Raw genomic sequence first — 17,529 nt, forward strand, 5'->3', positions numbered from 1 at the left:
AGAAAAAAAATGCAATATCATGATGTTCCCATTTCAAACCAAACTGAAGCAAAATGTAACACAAGTGTTGTATATATTTGACAGCCTAAGGCCACATATATTTGCTTGAGAGTTCATATCTCAACTTGACATGATAAAATCTATCTTAAGGAAAAGTTAATGAATTACAGGCAGTGATCAGTGATCAGTGACAGTAAGAAAATGGTTCTCGGCATCTGGGATTTTCCATTCATCAAACTAACCATAAGATGAAACAGTCCCAAAGCTTTCACTGTGAGTAGAACATTTTTCCAAGCAACAACCATAAGTATACTTGATCTTCTGCATGCTTTACCACTTGTGAAGATTCCCATGCCGCTCGTTGTGTAATTAAAACTCTGTGAATACAATCTGGCTTGTGACTGCTATGCTTGCATGCAAGAATTAGCCAAAGACAGTATTTAATACCTGGTATACTTGCAATAATCAAATTTAAAAGGAAAATGTTAACCTCCATGTAATGATCTGAAATCTGACAGCAAAAGAATGCAGATGCAGTTTATTGGAATAATTGGCACACATGAAATTGTTCATTTGGCTGATTATCTCTTGTCTAATGTACAGGCCATAATCAAGATTCCTGATTATCACTTGATCATCCTGACTGTCTGATGTAAATTTTTCACAATAGATCATCATTATGTTGATCCTCAAAAGGTGTAGGTAGAAATTATAAAATGCCCTTCAATACGAATTTCCAGGATTGATACATCAGATATAAAGACATTTTTTTCATTAGAGATAAATAAAGACATTTCATACTGGATCTCCATATTTTAGCACAAACGACGCAACGATGACAACATAAAGGTCCATTTTATCAATGCGCCAAAAAACAATCAGTCAGTCTCAAGAGCTGAAGAAACTTATTAGTTTAAGAGTTAAAGAAAAGTTTACCCAATCATAAATGTCAGTAAGCAGATCTTCATTTCCAAACTATGTCCCCCATAAATTGAAGTGCTGGAACACCTCTGATCTCCACATCAACTAGGGGTGCCTGGATTAGTGTCAAGTTGGAGAGTTCTGGATCATCCTTGATCATGTCAAGAGCACGCATCTGATCCTGGAATTTGAATAGAGAAAATTAAAATCGTTTACTTCAATCCATATAAAAAGTAAATAAATAGATAAATAGAATCTCAAGGTGTTCAGTTATGGTAAGAGTTCAAAACATATGGAAACAAGAGTCTTTGGATTGCATTCATGATCAACAGAGGTCATAAAATCATCACTGAATCATAATTATTTCAAATGGGCATCTCTGAGCTTAAATTTTTAATGCATGCACTAAGCATTTTAAGGGAAAAAAAGAAAATTGTGTTAAAATAATGGAGGAGCACATGTAATAGAATGTGAGCCACATCTTAGCTCTGCCTGTGGAAGATGTCAACTTTCTAGCAATCTATGAACCATCCAATCCATCTTATGCATAGCATGGTGGAGTAAAGGCCTATTTCCCTTTCTAAGTAAACTTACACAGGGATAGGAACCAAAGAAAAAAAATATTAGTCTTTACCAATAGGAATGAATGCCATCAAAGAATATTAAACAGAGTTTATATATAGTGGTTGATTCAGTGCACTCATCATAATATCGTGTAATGGTAATAAGAAAAGCTCTAATACAAAAGTAATTAATCAAACTGCAAACATGGAGTTTCACTTTAAATTGGAATTCAAACAGCCATGACCCTTTTTTGTGAGGGTTGAGGGAAGGCAAGCTATTATCCAAAGCAAAGAATGAAAGCATAAACCAAAAGATGTAAAAATCAGTGGCATCGTAGGGAGGAAATTCAATTTGAAGGTCATGTTTAGATCCTAGGAATAGCCAACTCCCAGTGAATTAATAATTCCCTGTATGAGGAATTAATTTCCTTGAGTTTTTTATTGCATGCTCTCATGTTCATCAATTCCATCAATTAGTTACTCCTCAAGCAATTCAGGCTATATTGACTATCTGCTCACTAGAATCATTTACACATGAACATTGAATTTCTAAGCTATCTACCAATTTTTTGAGATCCCAAATTCAGTGCTTTGCTAAGTTATGAAGGTAAAGTTGCCCAGTATGCGGTAAAATATTATCATGTGTGAATTAGACAGTGAAATAGATTTATACCTTCCTCTTCATCGCACAAAATTTGCAGTCTGAGGTAGATGGGGGAAGAACCTGATTGACTATTAGCCTCTTGACAGGAACATTTTCCCTCTTCAAGGAAGCATGTAACCTTGATGACTCACTAATCGCCATCACCTTGGATGAAGAAATTGGAAGTGAGTAGCTTATTTAGAAGTACAAATTAATAGCTTTCTTTACAGCTGATTTACTACAGATAACTCATAAAAGAGCTAATTAATGTACTCGAAGCAATCTTTTTGTTAAACAAAGTTCCTCATTAAAATCTAAATCAGCCTACAATTATGTAATTTCAGCATGTTGGAGACTTAAAGGATCTCCATTTGCAGCAAAAAATTTTAGCCAGCACTCCACAAGCCAACCTCCCAATAGTACACCAGTAAGTAAAATAGGCAAAAATATGCATGGACCTACCTTTCAAGGGAACACAATTGAAAGTCTGTAATCTTCTCTTCTTCTTGTTCTTCATTTTTTCTTAATTTTTTATTTTTATTTATTTTATTTTTTGTCTTCTTTGAAACAAGAAAGTAGGACTTGTTTTGGTTAAGGTTATAACAACGATATATTTGCAGCTGCAACCAAACACACCCTTTACTAGAAACAGAAATAATCAGTGCCAAAACATTTTTATAATGGTTTTTACCGTAGGGATTGTTACTATGACAAATTCTGTTGAGTCTGTGTCACGGAAAAGCTCCCGCACTTTTACCATTCTCTCCCTTAGTCGCTCTAATTTGTCAGCCTACATAATGAAGCAAAAGTATATTGGTTAGTGACAGTTTTTAGAACATCATAGGGTACCAGCTCCATACAAATCAAACTTACAGCATCCTGCCGGGTTTCTTCTTGTCCAAAAACAGATTTGATGGCTGAAGTAGCTGAAGCTAACTTCTGCTTAAGCTGTAACAGGCAATGTGGAAGAGCAAAAAGAAAAAAAGAAAACAGAAAAAAGAAAAAAAAAAAAACATTAACAAACATGAGAAACTACTCTAAAAACACTAGACAAAGATAAATGAGACATGTGTGAAAAACACTTGTAATGTGGATGATGATGCTTTGTTTCCTGTGATCAAATGTATCCCAGTATCATATGCAAAAAAATGAATTTCATAACACTGTCCCATGTATCAGTAAACTGTCTGAACAAAGAATTCTTGACTAATTATTGTATGCAGCTAAACAGGATTTCAAGATGAAGTAACATATCAAATTGAAGAAGTTGTGAACAGAGAATCAGGGATTGACGGTACACAGTTAGTAAATCTTAAGTACGGTATTTGACCACCACAAACTAGCACATGAACCAAAAAATTATTGGACTCACAGAATACAAATGAGGATATGGGCTTATTAAAATTAACAACCTATATATGGATATGGATCCCTCCCTTCCTCCACAAGTTCTCAATCTTCATACGGTCAATTTTACTTCACTTAATTGCTATTTTCCAATCAGATGAAAGGCTGAAAACTATCTACCAATTAATTTTTTTTTCAGTATTAGATAAAAATTTTCCAGAGTTATGAGTGTTAAGATTTCAAAATGTTAGGTTATTTCACTTGTACACCACACTGTCCCGTCATCCATTATTGCATTTTATTTGCTTTTTTAATTGTAATACCTAATTTTGGCAGTAATCTTGGTAATTGTCAATAGCTTTGCTCACAGGTTTTTTTGCTTGAGACATTTTCTCAGGACCTTATCCATGTCTCTTACAAACAGCTTTGAAGCCATTAAGGCCAATAATTCCTTCATTATTAGCTTTATATGGACCCCAAGATCGAAAAGAAATTGGCTGTGTATCAAAGTTATTAGTGTGATCTCATAATGGGCAACTTCAGCCAAAATTTCGAACTATGAATTCAATTATAAACATGAAACAAGTCTGTTGTAGAAAAACAAGTTAAGACAATGTAGCAAAGCAACAAGAGAAAAGAAACAAACGAGTAGACAACAGCGTTTTGTGCTGTTCATTTTCCCTTCACCCCATTGCACCCATGCTCCCTACCCTCCATCCCAAGGAAAAAAAAGGAAAGAACACAAAAAAGAAAAAAAAAAAAAAAGGAAAAGAAAAAAAGAACGCATGAAAGCGTGGTTCAGCAATGGCCAACTCCAGTCTACTTAGAATGGCTGCTGCTTATCAAACTTCCTGGTAATTAAGATTATAAATTTTAGAATGTTTCTACCTTCTCATAGATAAAACTAACTCTCATATCTGTAAAAGTATAGTGCCCTGATGCACTTATCAGAAAAAAAAAAAAAAGGTATAATGCCCTGATGATATATAAGGCATCCAACATAAACCCATATTTATCGGCAATAAACATTAAGAAACAATTCGACATTGAGATGCCACTAAATAAATAAAATAAAATTTGTGGTTGCTTTTCTTGAAGATAAATTTGAAAAAATTAGCAGTTTGTCATGTTGATCCCCAAAAAACTATGGTGATTTCAGCAATTTTTTATTATTAATGTTGCTTTCTCCAACTGATCTTTGTCCAAGTAATATATTTAGCAATAATCAGAAGAGACTAAAATCTTAAACAACATAAAAGGCTTTCGTTCATTATTATGTTTATAGGTACATTTGGCTTATAGTTAGATCCTTCTTACTGTTCCACTAAATGAAAATTAATCATATTCTGCATTGGATCAGCAAGCCAACTCATCCATGAGCTTTGTTTTATCCTAGTTGAGATTCCTACCTTCAATATCTTGCCAATAGATGCATCCAAGAAATCTGGTAAGGACAAAAGCCGCAGTGTATGACCCTGTTAATGACAATTTGTCAAGTCCGGTGGATGATATGAGAAAGAGATGTGAAGTATGTTGGTTTTTCCTTACCGTGGGTGCAGTATCAAAAATGATTCGAGTAAATATACTATATTCTTGTGACTCAAGAAATTGCATAACCTGGAAACATGTTTTGTCATCAGTGAGGAAGCAAGGAAAATCCAAAATACAATCAGATGCAATACTACCATAGAAATCACAAAAGCCAGGCGAACTATACTTGCCTTGGAAATTGCAATAGCTTCATCCAGACCAGGAGGAGGTGTGTCCAATAGCTCTCCTAGTTTTAACTCTCCTAACTTTGTCAATAAAAGATATAGCATAAGCAAAGTGGATAACAAACTGAAATCCCACAGTAAAAAGCAGCCACAAAAAAAAAAAAAAAAAGGACGAAGAAAAGAAAAGAAGATAGAACTAGACGTAGGAGGAAATTCAAGATAGAACAGGATCGTATCACTCTTGGCACCTACATGGCTCCAAATGCTATTTTACCTAGCATTATGAAGTGAGGAACTGAGAATACATGCAAGTGAGTAGATGCTTGTGCTGCCACTTAGAACTTCAACAAATGAGAAATAAATAAAGCTAAAGAATGAAGGCAGATCAGATTCCTCAAGCTCTGCTCCATATAGCAATTTTAAACTCGAACAAAATAACTAAACAAACTTGTGAGGTTATTTGAAACCATACACAATACCCTTCAGTTGATCTACCACTATTCTTAGAATTACTTTGATCAGATAAAATAATAGTCCTCAAGTCACAATGTTATAAATATAGATAAAGCTTTACCTGTTCAACAAGCATCCCAAGGCCCATGCCATCCATGAAATCTTTGACACCGGTTCCCCCATTTTTCTGACTTGCATTGCGGAATTCTTCCTGAGCTTTTTCAGGGTTTATCTGTATGAAAACTACCGATTAAACTGAGTAATGAGGCAACAAAGCCTCATAGAAAATTTAACGGATACATTGCTATAATACCAATCGTTTCATGGGCTGTGTGAGATAACAAAATTATCACTCAAAACAAAGCAGATACTCATACAGGAAGGTTTCTGTACATACCTCAAGAGCAAACAATGGTGAATCAGGTCCTTCAACTGGTACCAACATCCCCCCAGTCAAATCCTGAATCATATCCAAGCCACATACAGACACGCACACAAAGAAATGAAGCAATTTATCATACAAATTCTAGTGTAAAAGCAGAAAGGATAGTTAAACAGAAGTTATGATAACTTGACCAGTATTAGAAAGTAATATTTAAACCTGGGCAAAAGAATCACTCAGAGAATGTGCTGGATCAGTTGAAACCACTAGTGTGGGGTGCCCATTGTTCGCAAATTTTACGGCAAGTGATGCAGCACAACTTGTTTTTCCAACACCACCCTTCCCACCTAGCATGTAATACTTCCGTGCGGTCCCAGAAACCATCTCATCAAACCCAGCAACAGCTTCTGAAGGAGCAGCCACTGATCTCACTGCCAAAAAGCAGTAGACATTACAACAAAATACATCTTAAAACACTCTCAAGTTGTGACATAGGAAATTGCACCAAATAGCATCAGATATTTTTCTGTGGCAAATTATTTTTTGAAGTTAACAAGGTTCAAACCATACTCACTCCATATGATTCCCTTTTAGGGAATTCAGAAACAGTACAGTTTCTGATAGATACCTTCTACGGGTATATGTATTATGTACATGTAAATTTAGTTTTTCTGTCCTGAAGCTTGAATTTAATTGAAATGAGAGATAAAAGAAAACCAAAAATAATAACAAATGAAGAAAATTTTAGATTTTGCTTCACTAAAATTCTTCTCTGTCATTGCAAAACTAAAGGAAATAGAACACAAATTCCCTTTTCCTTCTTTCTCTTCCTTTCTTCTTATTATCTTAGTTCATTCATTTTCTCCTTTTTCATTGTTAATTTCCTCTTCTTCTTCTTCTTCCTCCTTTTTTCTTGTCTCCCATATGGTGATTTCTCCAATGAACCCAATAGTTAAATAAGCAAAACCCTTCGGTTCAAGACCGTTAAACTATCAATTGGCAATCAAATTTTACAATCCATAAGCAATTATTTTCTTTATAGGCTGGCTACTTGATTGGAACCAATCATCAACAGATATAAACAAAAAGGAAAAAAAACTAAGAAGTCACAGCACTGAAAAACACAGCACTGCTATTGAGAGTTCTAAAAAAAATGAAAATCAGCCAGAGATTAATTAAAGAAGGTCAAACCCTCTAAGGAAATTAAAAAAGAGCAAGGTCGGTTTAAAATATTTCACCTTGAAGTGATTTCCTTGGAGGTTTTCTTGTGACTCTGACAGGGAGAAAACTGACTCTGAAGGTGGGGTAAGTTTTGCATAGAGAAATAGGTGTGTGGATTTTGGGTAAGTCAGAGCGCAAACCCACCGCTGCCATGGTATTGGTAGCAGGAAAATTACGGCAGGAAGACGAAGCAAATGAGGAAACAGAAAGTGCCATTCTCTTCTATTTTCCTGTCATCCAAACAACACATCAAGTCTTTACTTATATTTTTATTTTTTAATTAATTAAATTATTATTATTATTATTATTTTTGCCGGGCTGTAACTTAGGCAGGCCAACCCTGTTTTGGGCTGGGTTGGACGACTTCATTTTTATCAATATCAATCCAACTAAATTGGATTTGGGCTTTGGTTAATTCATTTCATCGATTATAATTTGTAACTTACAAGTATCGAAAGAAAAACAAGGGTTCCTACTAATATCAAATCACTATTTTTAATAACAATATTTAAAAACTAATTTTTAGGACTTTCATGAAAAAATATTTTCCAGATATTTGGACAGGTTTGGACAATAATTTTTAATATTTAGATTAAACTTAAATTAATTTTTTTTTTATTTGGGTTGGACTCAGGTTAAAGTTTGAACAACTCGAACCTAATACAAAATTGATTTAATATTTTTTTATAATATTTATAATTTATATTATCCTATATAATAATTTTTAATTAATTAATTTATTTATATTTATATTTTTAAAGAAAAATATTAAATTATAGTTATTTCATATGTATTTTTATTTTTTAAACCCAATCTAAGTGTAAAAAAAATATGTTGAATTGAAAATATTACGGGTTAGAGGTTAGATTGAATTGTATTTAAATAAATTATTTCTTAATTCAAATTAGATTCAGGTTAGCCATCAGCCTATTCCAATCACCTTAAATTGTATCACTAGTTTTTGTTTGAGTAACTTGGACTTGACTAAGGAACCCATAAGCCATATTTTAAAACCAAGCTTAGCTTTAAACTTTAACTTCATATGAAAGTTCAACTAAGAATGATTGATATTAGATTTTTTCCATTATAAATTATATGATATGATATATTGATATATACAGATGAATAAATAAGTCATTTTCATCCGTACATATCAATTAGCCATATTTTGCAAAATAATTTATTAAAAACTCAATATTTTGTAAGGAGATTCAAAATATTATTGTAGTTTTGTAATGAATTTTTTAATTGTACAGTCTTAGAGAGTGCTTAATTAATCAACTTAATGACTTAATATAATTTAATAACTCAATTTAAGTCATTAAATAGATTAAGTATATTTTTGTAAAATAACTTAATATTATAATTTAAATTTATTTTTCATTTTAAGTACTAAGTTAAAATAATTAATTTATTTTTAATATCAAATAATTTTTACCTCATTTACCCATACTAATGAGAATATATTTTAGAATTATAATTCCACATTTATTACTCATTTTTTATAATAATTATTTTATGATTATCTTATATAACTACAATATTTTCAATATAGTTTCTTTATAAATAAATTTATAGTTTAAAATTAATAAAAATAAATATGAGTTAAAATAAATGAGATAAATCTTATTTAAAATTAATAAAAATAAATGTGTTAATTTGATGGTTTAAAATAAAATTTAAATTAACTTCAAACAACCTTAATAAGTAAAAGTTATATGATAAGTTTTAAATTAACTAATTTTAAAATAATTTAACTTAAAGTCAACTTAAATTATTAAGTAATAAGTATTAAGTTTTAAATGATGTTAATTTTTTTTTAATTTAATGCTAAATATAATATACTTTCAAAGTTCAATGGTTTGTTTTAATTTATTTATTTTTTTGAATTTTGAACTTATTTATTAATATTTTTAATTAAATATAAAAAACTATTGAATTTTTAACTTATTTATCAATGAAAAAAAACTAAAATACGTGACTTTTTACTTAATCTGAAAAATTAACCGCTTCTAACTCCCAACCCTCACCCCCAACTCTCATTTTGAAAATACAAATAAGATGTATTTCTTTTGTATGATTTTCGACCTCAACAAATTTTCTTTGACCTTTTTCAATCAATATTTGACAACTTCACCCTCAATATCAGCTAATAATTTTAAAATTTAGAGATTATTGCGAATAATATCCTAATATTTTGATTAAAGTTTGCTTGGACGGACAAGAAACACTCAGCGGCAGATGGTGTCTCTGGGCTTATTCCAAGTGCATCGGCTTCTATATCACAACCTTCCTGTCCAAATAAACTTTGAATCCAAGAGTACATATTATCAAATTTTTGGATCATTACAAGGTTGCAAATAGTAAATACAATGCATGGGAAATTTTGTAATTTCACTTGTATATCTATGTACCACTCGAAACTCGAAGCCTCCTTCCAACTTCAACAACAAAAGAGAATGTCATCCAAGTTTTGCACTGTAACTTCAAGGTTTCATTCCAGCTAAATCTTCTAGAGTTAGATTCAAGGTATCTGCAGAACCTTTTTTCACTTCCTCCCCACGGGCGGCCAGAAAGTCCTCAATGCTCCCAGGTTCTCCGAACCACCCAAGTCGGTCTGCAATCAGGTGCAGATTACTACAGCCATCGCATCGCACCACCACCACACCTCTCTCATATGATTCACGACAAGCTGTTTTCACAGATCTTGTTTCACAGACCTTGCAAGTAAAGATCATGGCAAGATCATGCCTTGAGGATGTCTTCAAGTTCGACATCGCAGTGTACTTCACAGCAGAATTGTCATCGCTCTTCACTTGAGAAACATCATCAGCTGAATCAGAATTGAGCTTCAAACTGCCAGCTTCACATTTTTCCTCATCTTCATTAGTATAGTTGGTTGGTTCAACCTGCGTCCCAAGTCCTCTTCTGTAAAATTGATCCCTGGTGAAGGCTGCACTTGCAGAAGGAAGAAATTGCCAAGAGGGTTCTGCCAGCAAAAATAAGATAACAAAAAGAGACGATGGCTTAGCGAAAAATAAAAATTATAAACACTCAAGTATCAGGTATAAATTGGTTACAGGTTAGAAAGACCCAACTAAACAAAACTCAGAATACCACTTCAAAGATACCAGAACCATCATATGCAGAAAACAGTCCAACAACCCCAGCACACCAGCCCATACAGCCATAGCTTGTTTTCAAATATTGATTAATTTTTCATAAATATTAAGTTTGATAATGAAGCAACAAAATTGTCCAACCTAAGAGGAAGGAAAGGTCAATGGAAAAAGCATAATAATTTCTTAAGATAGCTACTCAAATTTTTCTCAACTGATCATTATCAAAATCTGGGGTATTCAGTTGGACTACATGAGGTGCTCGGAAGCAAATAAGTAGAATGTGAAATGAGTAAAAACAAATTAAATTGAAGAAAAAAGGGAGAAATTTTCCTTAAAAGGATCCACCTATTAAAGCCTTAGATATCTCAAATTATAGATTATGACAATAATATATCTAAAATCAGACTAAAAATAGCAAGTTGAGTAACAATTTTGTTTTAGCATTTGTTGAAGGACCTGACTCTTGACTTATCCATCATTTGTCGGAACAGCTTCAGATATGCAAAGACACTCCAAAACAATGAGAATAGAATTAAATTTAAGACTCATTTATATCTAAGTGGAAAACTAATTCTGAATCAAATAAAAATTTATCCCAGATCTGATGCAGATCCAAACATGTGATATCAGGAGCATTCTTGTGGACTCTAGTTGTCAACATGCCTACAAAAGCCAGGTTTTGGACCCACTTCATCTACATGAGTTTGGCCTTTTCTAGTGAAAGTACTCCAAGTGGCAGTACTAATCTTCTTCATCTATGAGGTAAGGATGAGGGTGGGCAGACAAAAGAGGAAAAAGACTGCTAAGAAGATTTCTGAAATTCAATGAAAAAACATGAGCATGTTGAGGAGTTGCTGAAATTTCAGAAGTGTGCAACACAGGGCTAAAAGCAAGAAAGGAGTGTGCACAGTACTGAATTTCAAAGGGAAAGGAGGAGAATTTTACTGCATTCTTTTTTTATAATTTACCTGACATGGGCGATTCCCCTGCCAAAACGTGCACTTCTCTAACGAGGTGCACCTTATCTAACTTTTACCCTAAAACGCTTTTCTTTTTGAAATTTTTGACCGATCATAGACGTTTTATATAATTGCATTTTTTTTGTTGGATGCTTTTTTTAAATGGTTAGAATCTTGGATTGAAGTTTCTCTCCTAGGGTGGCATGGCTCTTTTGTAGATAGAAGGCATTTTAATGCTTGGAGAGTTGCTCCTCCTTGCATTTTCTGGAAGGAAAGAAATAGGAAATTCTTTGATCGTGAGGAAGTGTCTGATCAAAGCCTAAAGAATATTTTCCTTAACAATCTCTCTATTTGGGTTAGGGTGTATTATGTATATATGTGGTGGGTATACACAAATATGGTTGACTTCTTAGATTGATTGGAGCATGGATGGAGGGAGGAAGTATTTTTTTTTGTGTATTCCCTCTTTTCCTATTTTTTGCCAAGTGTACTTTGTATATGTCTTGTGTACACTCATGCGCTTTGAGCACATTTTAATACATTTTCTTACTCATCAAATTAAATAAGTTGGGACATGTTTGGTGGCATATATATGACAAATATTTTCATGTCAAAACATATAATATTTCATAAAATTGACAAGTGTCTTAGGTTGTGCTTCACTTAGCTCAATCGTGCGCCCTGGGGCACCTTGCCCTTAGCCATAAGGGATTGTTGCACCTTTTTGAAGTATGATTTCAACATTTTCTCGTTTGAAACTGCACCTTTTATTCATGTTTGGCTGTAGGAAGGTATTTAGGAAAAAGAAAAAAATATTAAAGAATTTTTTTTTCTCAAGCTTGGTTTATCATAAAAAATACCAAAGAAAATCAAGTATAATTAAAACTAATTAAAAATGTATGCACTTCAAATTATTTAGATTTTATATAAATAAGAAAAAATAAGTGAAAAGAGTTTGAAGCATGAAAAAATAATTTATTAATTCCAAATCCATTTTTTATTTTTCTTTCATTTTTTTTCTTTCCTTCTATTTTTCCTCTTTATTTTCTTTTGCTTACATTTTCCCTGAATTTTCTAAAAACCAGACATAGGGTTAAAAACGGAAAGAAAAAGGAGAAGGAAAAAAAAAAAAAAGCTTCTTAACTACTACAGATTCTTTGGCTGTATCACCACACTTCATTCAAGATAGGAGAATGAAGTAGTTCGAGAAATTGTGGGTAAAATACTATAGATTCTAGATAACATTCTCAAAATGCTTTCCCTCTTAGGCATTTCCAACATTTTCCTTCACCGAATTCTTGGAAGGACAGAACTAATCCAAAAGAGAAAAAAAATGTTGAAAATTAATGAAGAAATGGACACAATTCTCACGCTCTTTTCAGCATTTCCTTCCCTTTCCTCATTTATGGATCCAAAGGGAGCCTACGACTCTAGTACTTCCAATAACACCACCACCACCATCAGCAATCTCAGTCCCCTTGGTTCTTATTCCCTAACAGTGCAAATTTCAGCAAAGCCATTCAATCAAGAAACCCAAATTCCCCCCTCGCAGACAAAACAAAAACACAAATTGCAACTCAAGAACATTCAAGGAAACTTCATTTATACTAAAGGGATCTCATAATGATTGTTGCGAACATGTTCTAGGGTTTTCGTTGATGAATATAGAGGATAAACTCACCTTTGATGATAGGAGTTTGAGGGTGCTTGGGGCCCAAGAAAGAGCGACCTAACCTCTGCAACAACCTAGCCGCCATGAATCACCAACTGATGCTCTCTCTCTCCAAAATTTCCGAAAAATAACAGCGGTTTTTCATATATGCCCCCTCCTTATATCATATTTACATTTACTTCTCGTATCCTTTATTCTTCAAATTTTATATATTAAAAAAAGAAAAAAAAAGAAAACCAAATACTTCAAAGAAAAAAAAGTAGAATAAAAAATAACAAAAATTTTATTCAATTCTACAAATTGAAGGATAAATAGAAGAAAGTAAAATAAAAATGAAAAGTAGAAATAAAGAAAAGTGAAAGAGAATAAAAAATAAATTTAAATTTGATAAATTATTTTTATATAATACTTCAAATTCATTGAACCCATTTTAAGTCTTATATTTAAATATTAAATAATTTAAAAATATATGAAATTTTAAATAATTTTAATTCTATAATAAAATCAGATGGATTGTTCTTTGTTCCCAAAAAATAATAAGAAAAAAAATAAAAAAAATGATTTTATCGTATTTATGTTTATTATAAAAAATATTAAAAAATAATTAAAATTAATTAGAAACTTATATATTTTCAAATTATTTAATTATCCTATATACAAACCTTAAAAAAGTTAAATAGACTTGAAAGCCATAAGAATAATTTATGGATTTTAAATTTATTTATTTTTAACTTTTTCTTTATTTTTACTTTTCTTCTCTGTTTTCCTTTATCTTATTTTCCCTTAACTCTTTTACAAACCAAAAATAATAATATAAAAAAATCATTTTTGCTAGCATTTTTTTTTCTTAGTGTTTTTCCAAACCAAGCATATTTCAATATAAATAAAAGTCTATGAATTTAAAAATTAAATTTATGTTAAAATTTTAATTTTATGTAGTTTTTCTTGTGTTTTATTCTTCAAATCTTACACAAAAATCCAATTTTTTTTTTTAAAAAAGTCTTCTTTTCACTTACCTTCCAAAACTTGAAAAATTCGAAGAAAAAAAAAGTGATGAAGATTAGTTTGCGGCCATGATTCCTAGGGGAAAAAAATGAAATTGATAAGTTACTAAGATTACATCAAAAGGCCCTATTTGTCTGGCCCATCATGAGCCCATGTGTTAGGCTATTTTATATTTACATATTTTACACAAAAATCCAAATTTTTTTAAAAAGTCTTCTTTTCACTTACCTTCCAAAACTTGAAAAAACCGAAAAAAAAAAGTGATGAAGATTAATTTGCAGCCATGATTCCTAAGGAGAAAAAAAAATGAAATTGATAAGTTACTGAGATTACATCCAAGGGCTATATTTGTCCCGCCTATGAGCCCATGTGTTAGGTTATTTTATATTTACATATTCCCATATATAGATATAAATAACATTAGGTTTTTGGTATTATGAGAGAAGGGAGATCATTGAGAAAAGAAAAGAAAATTAGGATGGTTGGACATTGTTTTGGGACTCAAGGTGAAGTTACAGGTTTTTTTATCAATCTTTTAGGGAAGTCCTTATGATATGATTTCTCCTTGATTTCTTTCTATTATGTTTCCTGAGGTGAGGGGTTCTTGCTTCCAGCATTGAGATATTTATATAAGTTTTTAAGGTAAAGAAACTTGAGGATTTAATTATTGTATTTCATTTATATGGAAGAAATCTTGTCCATAGTTTTTTACCTCAATTTGGAGGGTTTTTCCACGTTACATTTGATGTCCCCTTTTTGGTTGAATGTTCTTGATTATCATTCTTGATTTTTGTTAGGTTGTTATTATTGTTGAAGGACGATTATTATTGTAGAGTAATCTTTTAATCTTACTAGGTGAATACTCGAGATCTCTCTTTTTGATATTTCGAACACCAACTAAAGAATATTCTAACTAATATGTTAAAGTTGCCTAGTATATTGAAAGGAAATATCATCAATAATTTAGGCATGATAATAGAACGGGTTTGATAAGAATGACAGAGTGATTTGCAACCATGATACCAAAATGGATAAAACGAATTTGGTAGGTTATTGAAATTACAACCAACTAAAGAATATTCAAATTAATATGTTAAAGTTACATGGTACGTTAGTTATAGTCAATAACATAAGAATGACAATGGAGCATATTCATTATGAGTGACTCTCATCTTAACTCGCCCTATTTATTTATTTATTTATTAAATTTAAAATTTTAATTATATTAAAAATAAATATATTCTATAAATAAATAACATATTGTGATTTTTCTAACTTATTTTATTAAAAAATAATTTTTTATTACTCTATGTGTTAAAAATTAAATTAAATTTTTTTTTGGATTAATTAGTTATATAATTGGGATGGGATAGGGTGGGACAAGCCATACCTAAACGCCGCCTAATCTATTCATTTAAAAGGAGTGGGTGGCAGGGGGCGGTGGGACGAGAGGAAGCCTAACCTTCTTTAAACCTCTGGCATAAATAAATGGACTATGCAACCAAGCCAGTAGAGGGTCTAGAAAAGGAAATAACCGACAATGGGGTAGCATTTTTTGCACTTCGGTGGATTTAGGTGGTGTTTATTTTTTTACTTAATTTTAAATATAATTTTAATATTTAATAGTGTTAAATATTATATTGTTTATTTTTATTAAGTATTAAAAAGTTTAAAAAAACCAATATATTATTTTTTCTATTTAAAAAATGTTCCATATTTTAACTTTTTCTATTTAGTAAAAAGTTTATAATAAGTCATGAAAAAGTAGAAAAACAAATAACCTAAATGTGGACCCCGCATTTCGGCTCAATGCGTTTCCCACTCGATGGCGAGCTCGATTTTTTTATTTTTGAAAAATTAATTTTTATTTGATTATGAAAATGACTTGGAGTCGCCACTTATTTTTGTTTTATTTTTAAAGGGTAAACAAAATAAGAAAGAAAACCCTAAGTGTGACTCCTTATTTTGGAAAAGGTGATCTGCGAAAACTGGATCGGGTTCGGGGGTCAGGTTACTTATCGGGAAGGTACGATAAAGACCGTAGCACCCCTCTAAGTCCCTAAAGTCGGGTCTCTACTAATAAAATGAAGCTGACATGGCAATCGATGCGTAAATCAATGAATACTCGAATCAATCATGCACATATGAGTATCAGAATATGCAATAGAGGATAACCGAAGTGAGAATGAGTGCGTACCTGGACCTCCAGTGACAAATGCACTATCATGAAGCAGGATCAGTGAACAATGAACAGATATAATTAAGCGCATATCAATGAATAGAATGGATCAAACACGCATGATAAGTAAATCAGTCACACAATCAATCAATCATGAAGTTTCATATGTAGGGCCCTCACCAAAGCCCAATTCATTGTGGCATGAATTAATTTCATAAGTTCCATTAATTGGAATTACAAAATTAAGTTCATGTTTTATTTCAAAACGTTTTAAAAGATCATGAAGGACTTGAAAGATTGCTTACCGAATAGAAAGTGGAAGCAAATTTTATTTAAAAACGATTTTTTTCGACTTTAAGATTACCAAAAATAATAAAAATAAAATAAGTAAAATAAATTAAAATAAAATGATAAATGAAATAATAAGACTAAAATAATGAAAAGGTTAAAGAGTAAATGAAAACTACTTGAAAATCAGATTTTTGAAAATCAACTTTTGGAAGTAGAAATGGAGAAATTAGGAAATGAAATATCCATTTGCTTCAAGAATGGCTCACTAAAGGTGGCCATGCATCCCATGAGAGAAAGAGAGTGGGTCCCACGATCAGATTTTATTTTCTTTCACCATTTTTGACACTTGCATGCAGCCTCCCTCCCATTTCTGCAACATTATCTGGACCTCCAAGCTGGTCAATAATATCATCCAATGCGTTGTTTGGAGATCCAAAGAACGAATCATCTCCAAAATCTTAGACTTACGCTCCATGGCTGCTTCATACCTCTTCAAAAGTTCGGCTACATAGGCATGTCTTGCTTGAAGATATTCATCAGTTTTCCTTTTCTTTGCACAAGTGAGACGACCATTCCTCAAATGCTAACTCAATCATAGGTGGGACCAAACATGATGGGTGAACTAGTTGGACGCAACTGGAACATTGGAGCAATTTCTTCCGTTCTCGTTCAGTATCGCAAATCTCACAAATCTGATGATCATAGGCAGCAGCAGCAGCCACCATCTGAGCTTCCAGGACCCTCCGGCGCCACTCCTCCGCCTGCTGCTCGAGTGATCGGAACACGTTAGGCTTGTCCCCGGTGGCGAGCGTTCCCTTGATACGAACCTTCTAAGAATTCCCAACGGAATCTGAGTTCTTGGACTACCTCAGATGGTTCCCATCTGTGATGCTGAAACCGCACTCGATGAATACGAGACGTGTATTTTACCATTCCTCTTTTGTTTCTCTATGAAGCACAAGGACAATGTATTCCAGCTGCTCGTCAAGCATCCAATGACCTCGTCACTGGAAGTTCCAATATCTCTTGATGGCCAGGAGCTACGGAGAGGACAGC

General features: G+C 32.4%; 2 protein-coding genes across 6 annotated transcripts; both read right to left on the reverse strand.

Annotated features, from left to right (window-relative positions):
- Positions 1 to 44: 44 nt before the first annotated feature.
- On the reverse strand, positions 45 to 7,470 carry LOC117927430 (ATPase ARSA1-like). 5 transcript variants are annotated; one of them, XM_034846911.1, is made up of 12 exons: positions 7,263 to 7,470; positions 6,244 to 6,455; positions 6,040 to 6,102; positions 5,764 to 5,874; positions 5,196 to 5,270; positions 5,023 to 5,091; positions 4,884 to 4,949; positions 3,001 to 3,075; positions 2,819 to 2,917; positions 2,158 to 2,292; positions 937 to 1,102; positions 45 to 401 (listed from the first exon to the last, which is right to left on the reverse strand). In XM_034846911.1, the coding sequence occupies exons 1-11, from the start codon at positions 7,459 to 7,461 to the stop codon at positions 965 to 967; spliced, it is 1,242 nt and encodes a 413-aa protein (XP_034702802.1). In that variant the 5' UTR covers positions 7,462 to 7,470; the 3' UTR covers positions 45 to 401; positions 937 to 964. The 5 variants fall into 5 exon arrangements, with proteins under 5 accessions (XP_034702802.1, XP_034702800.1, XP_034702801.1 ...); XM_034846909.1 differs by having other exon boundaries at positions 45 to 404; XM_034846910.1 differs by having other exon boundaries at positions 45 to 409.
- A 1,950-nt stretch (positions 7,471 to 9,420) lies between these two features.
- LOC117927632 (uncharacterized protein C24H6.02c) lies at positions 9,421 to 13,122 on the reverse strand. The gene is made up of 2 exons (XM_034847254.1): positions 13,008 to 13,122; positions 9,421 to 10,234 (listed from the first exon to the last, which is right to left on the reverse strand). The coding sequence occupies exons 1-2, from the start codon at positions 13,081 to 13,083 to the stop codon at positions 9,732 to 9,734; spliced, it is 579 nt and encodes a 192-aa protein (XP_034703145.1). The 5' UTR covers positions 13,084 to 13,122; the 3' UTR covers positions 9,421 to 9,731.
- Between the last annotated feature and the right edge of the window lie 4,407 nt (positions 13,123 to 17,529).

This window comes from Vitis riparia, chromosome 13 (genome assembly GCF_004353265.1).
Source record: "Vitis riparia cultivar Riparia Gloire de Montpellier isolate 1030 chromosome 13, EGFV_Vit.rip_1.0, whole genome shotgun sequence".
NCBI classification, from domain to species: domain Eukaryota; kingdom Viridiplantae; phylum Streptophyta; class Magnoliopsida; order Vitales; family Vitaceae; genus Vitis; species Vitis riparia.

Excerpts from the sequence above, each read along its gene's own strand:
- LOC117927430 (XM_034846911.1), bottom strand. The coding sequence starts at position 7,461 with ATGGCACTTTCTGTTTCCTCATTTGCTTCGTCTTCCTGCCGTAATTTT. Across the intron at positions 5,875-6,039 it reads CACCATTGTTTGCTCTTGAG|ATAAACCCTGAAAAAGCTCA; the intron begins GTATGTACAGAA and ends GTTTTCATACAG. Across the intron at positions 5,271-5,763 it reads TTGGGATGCTTGTTGAACAG|TTAGGAGAGTTAAAACTAGG; the intron begins GTAAAGCTTTAT and ends TTATTGACAAAG.
- LOC117927632 (XM_034847254.1), bottom strand. The coding sequence starts at position 13,083 with ATGGCGGCTAGGTTGTTGCAGAGGTTAGGTCGCTCTTTCTTGGGCCCC. Across the intron at positions 10,235-13,007 it reads TCAAACTCCTATCATCAAAG|AACCCTCTTGGCAATTTCTT; the intron begins GTGAGTTTATCC and ends TTTTGCTGGCAG.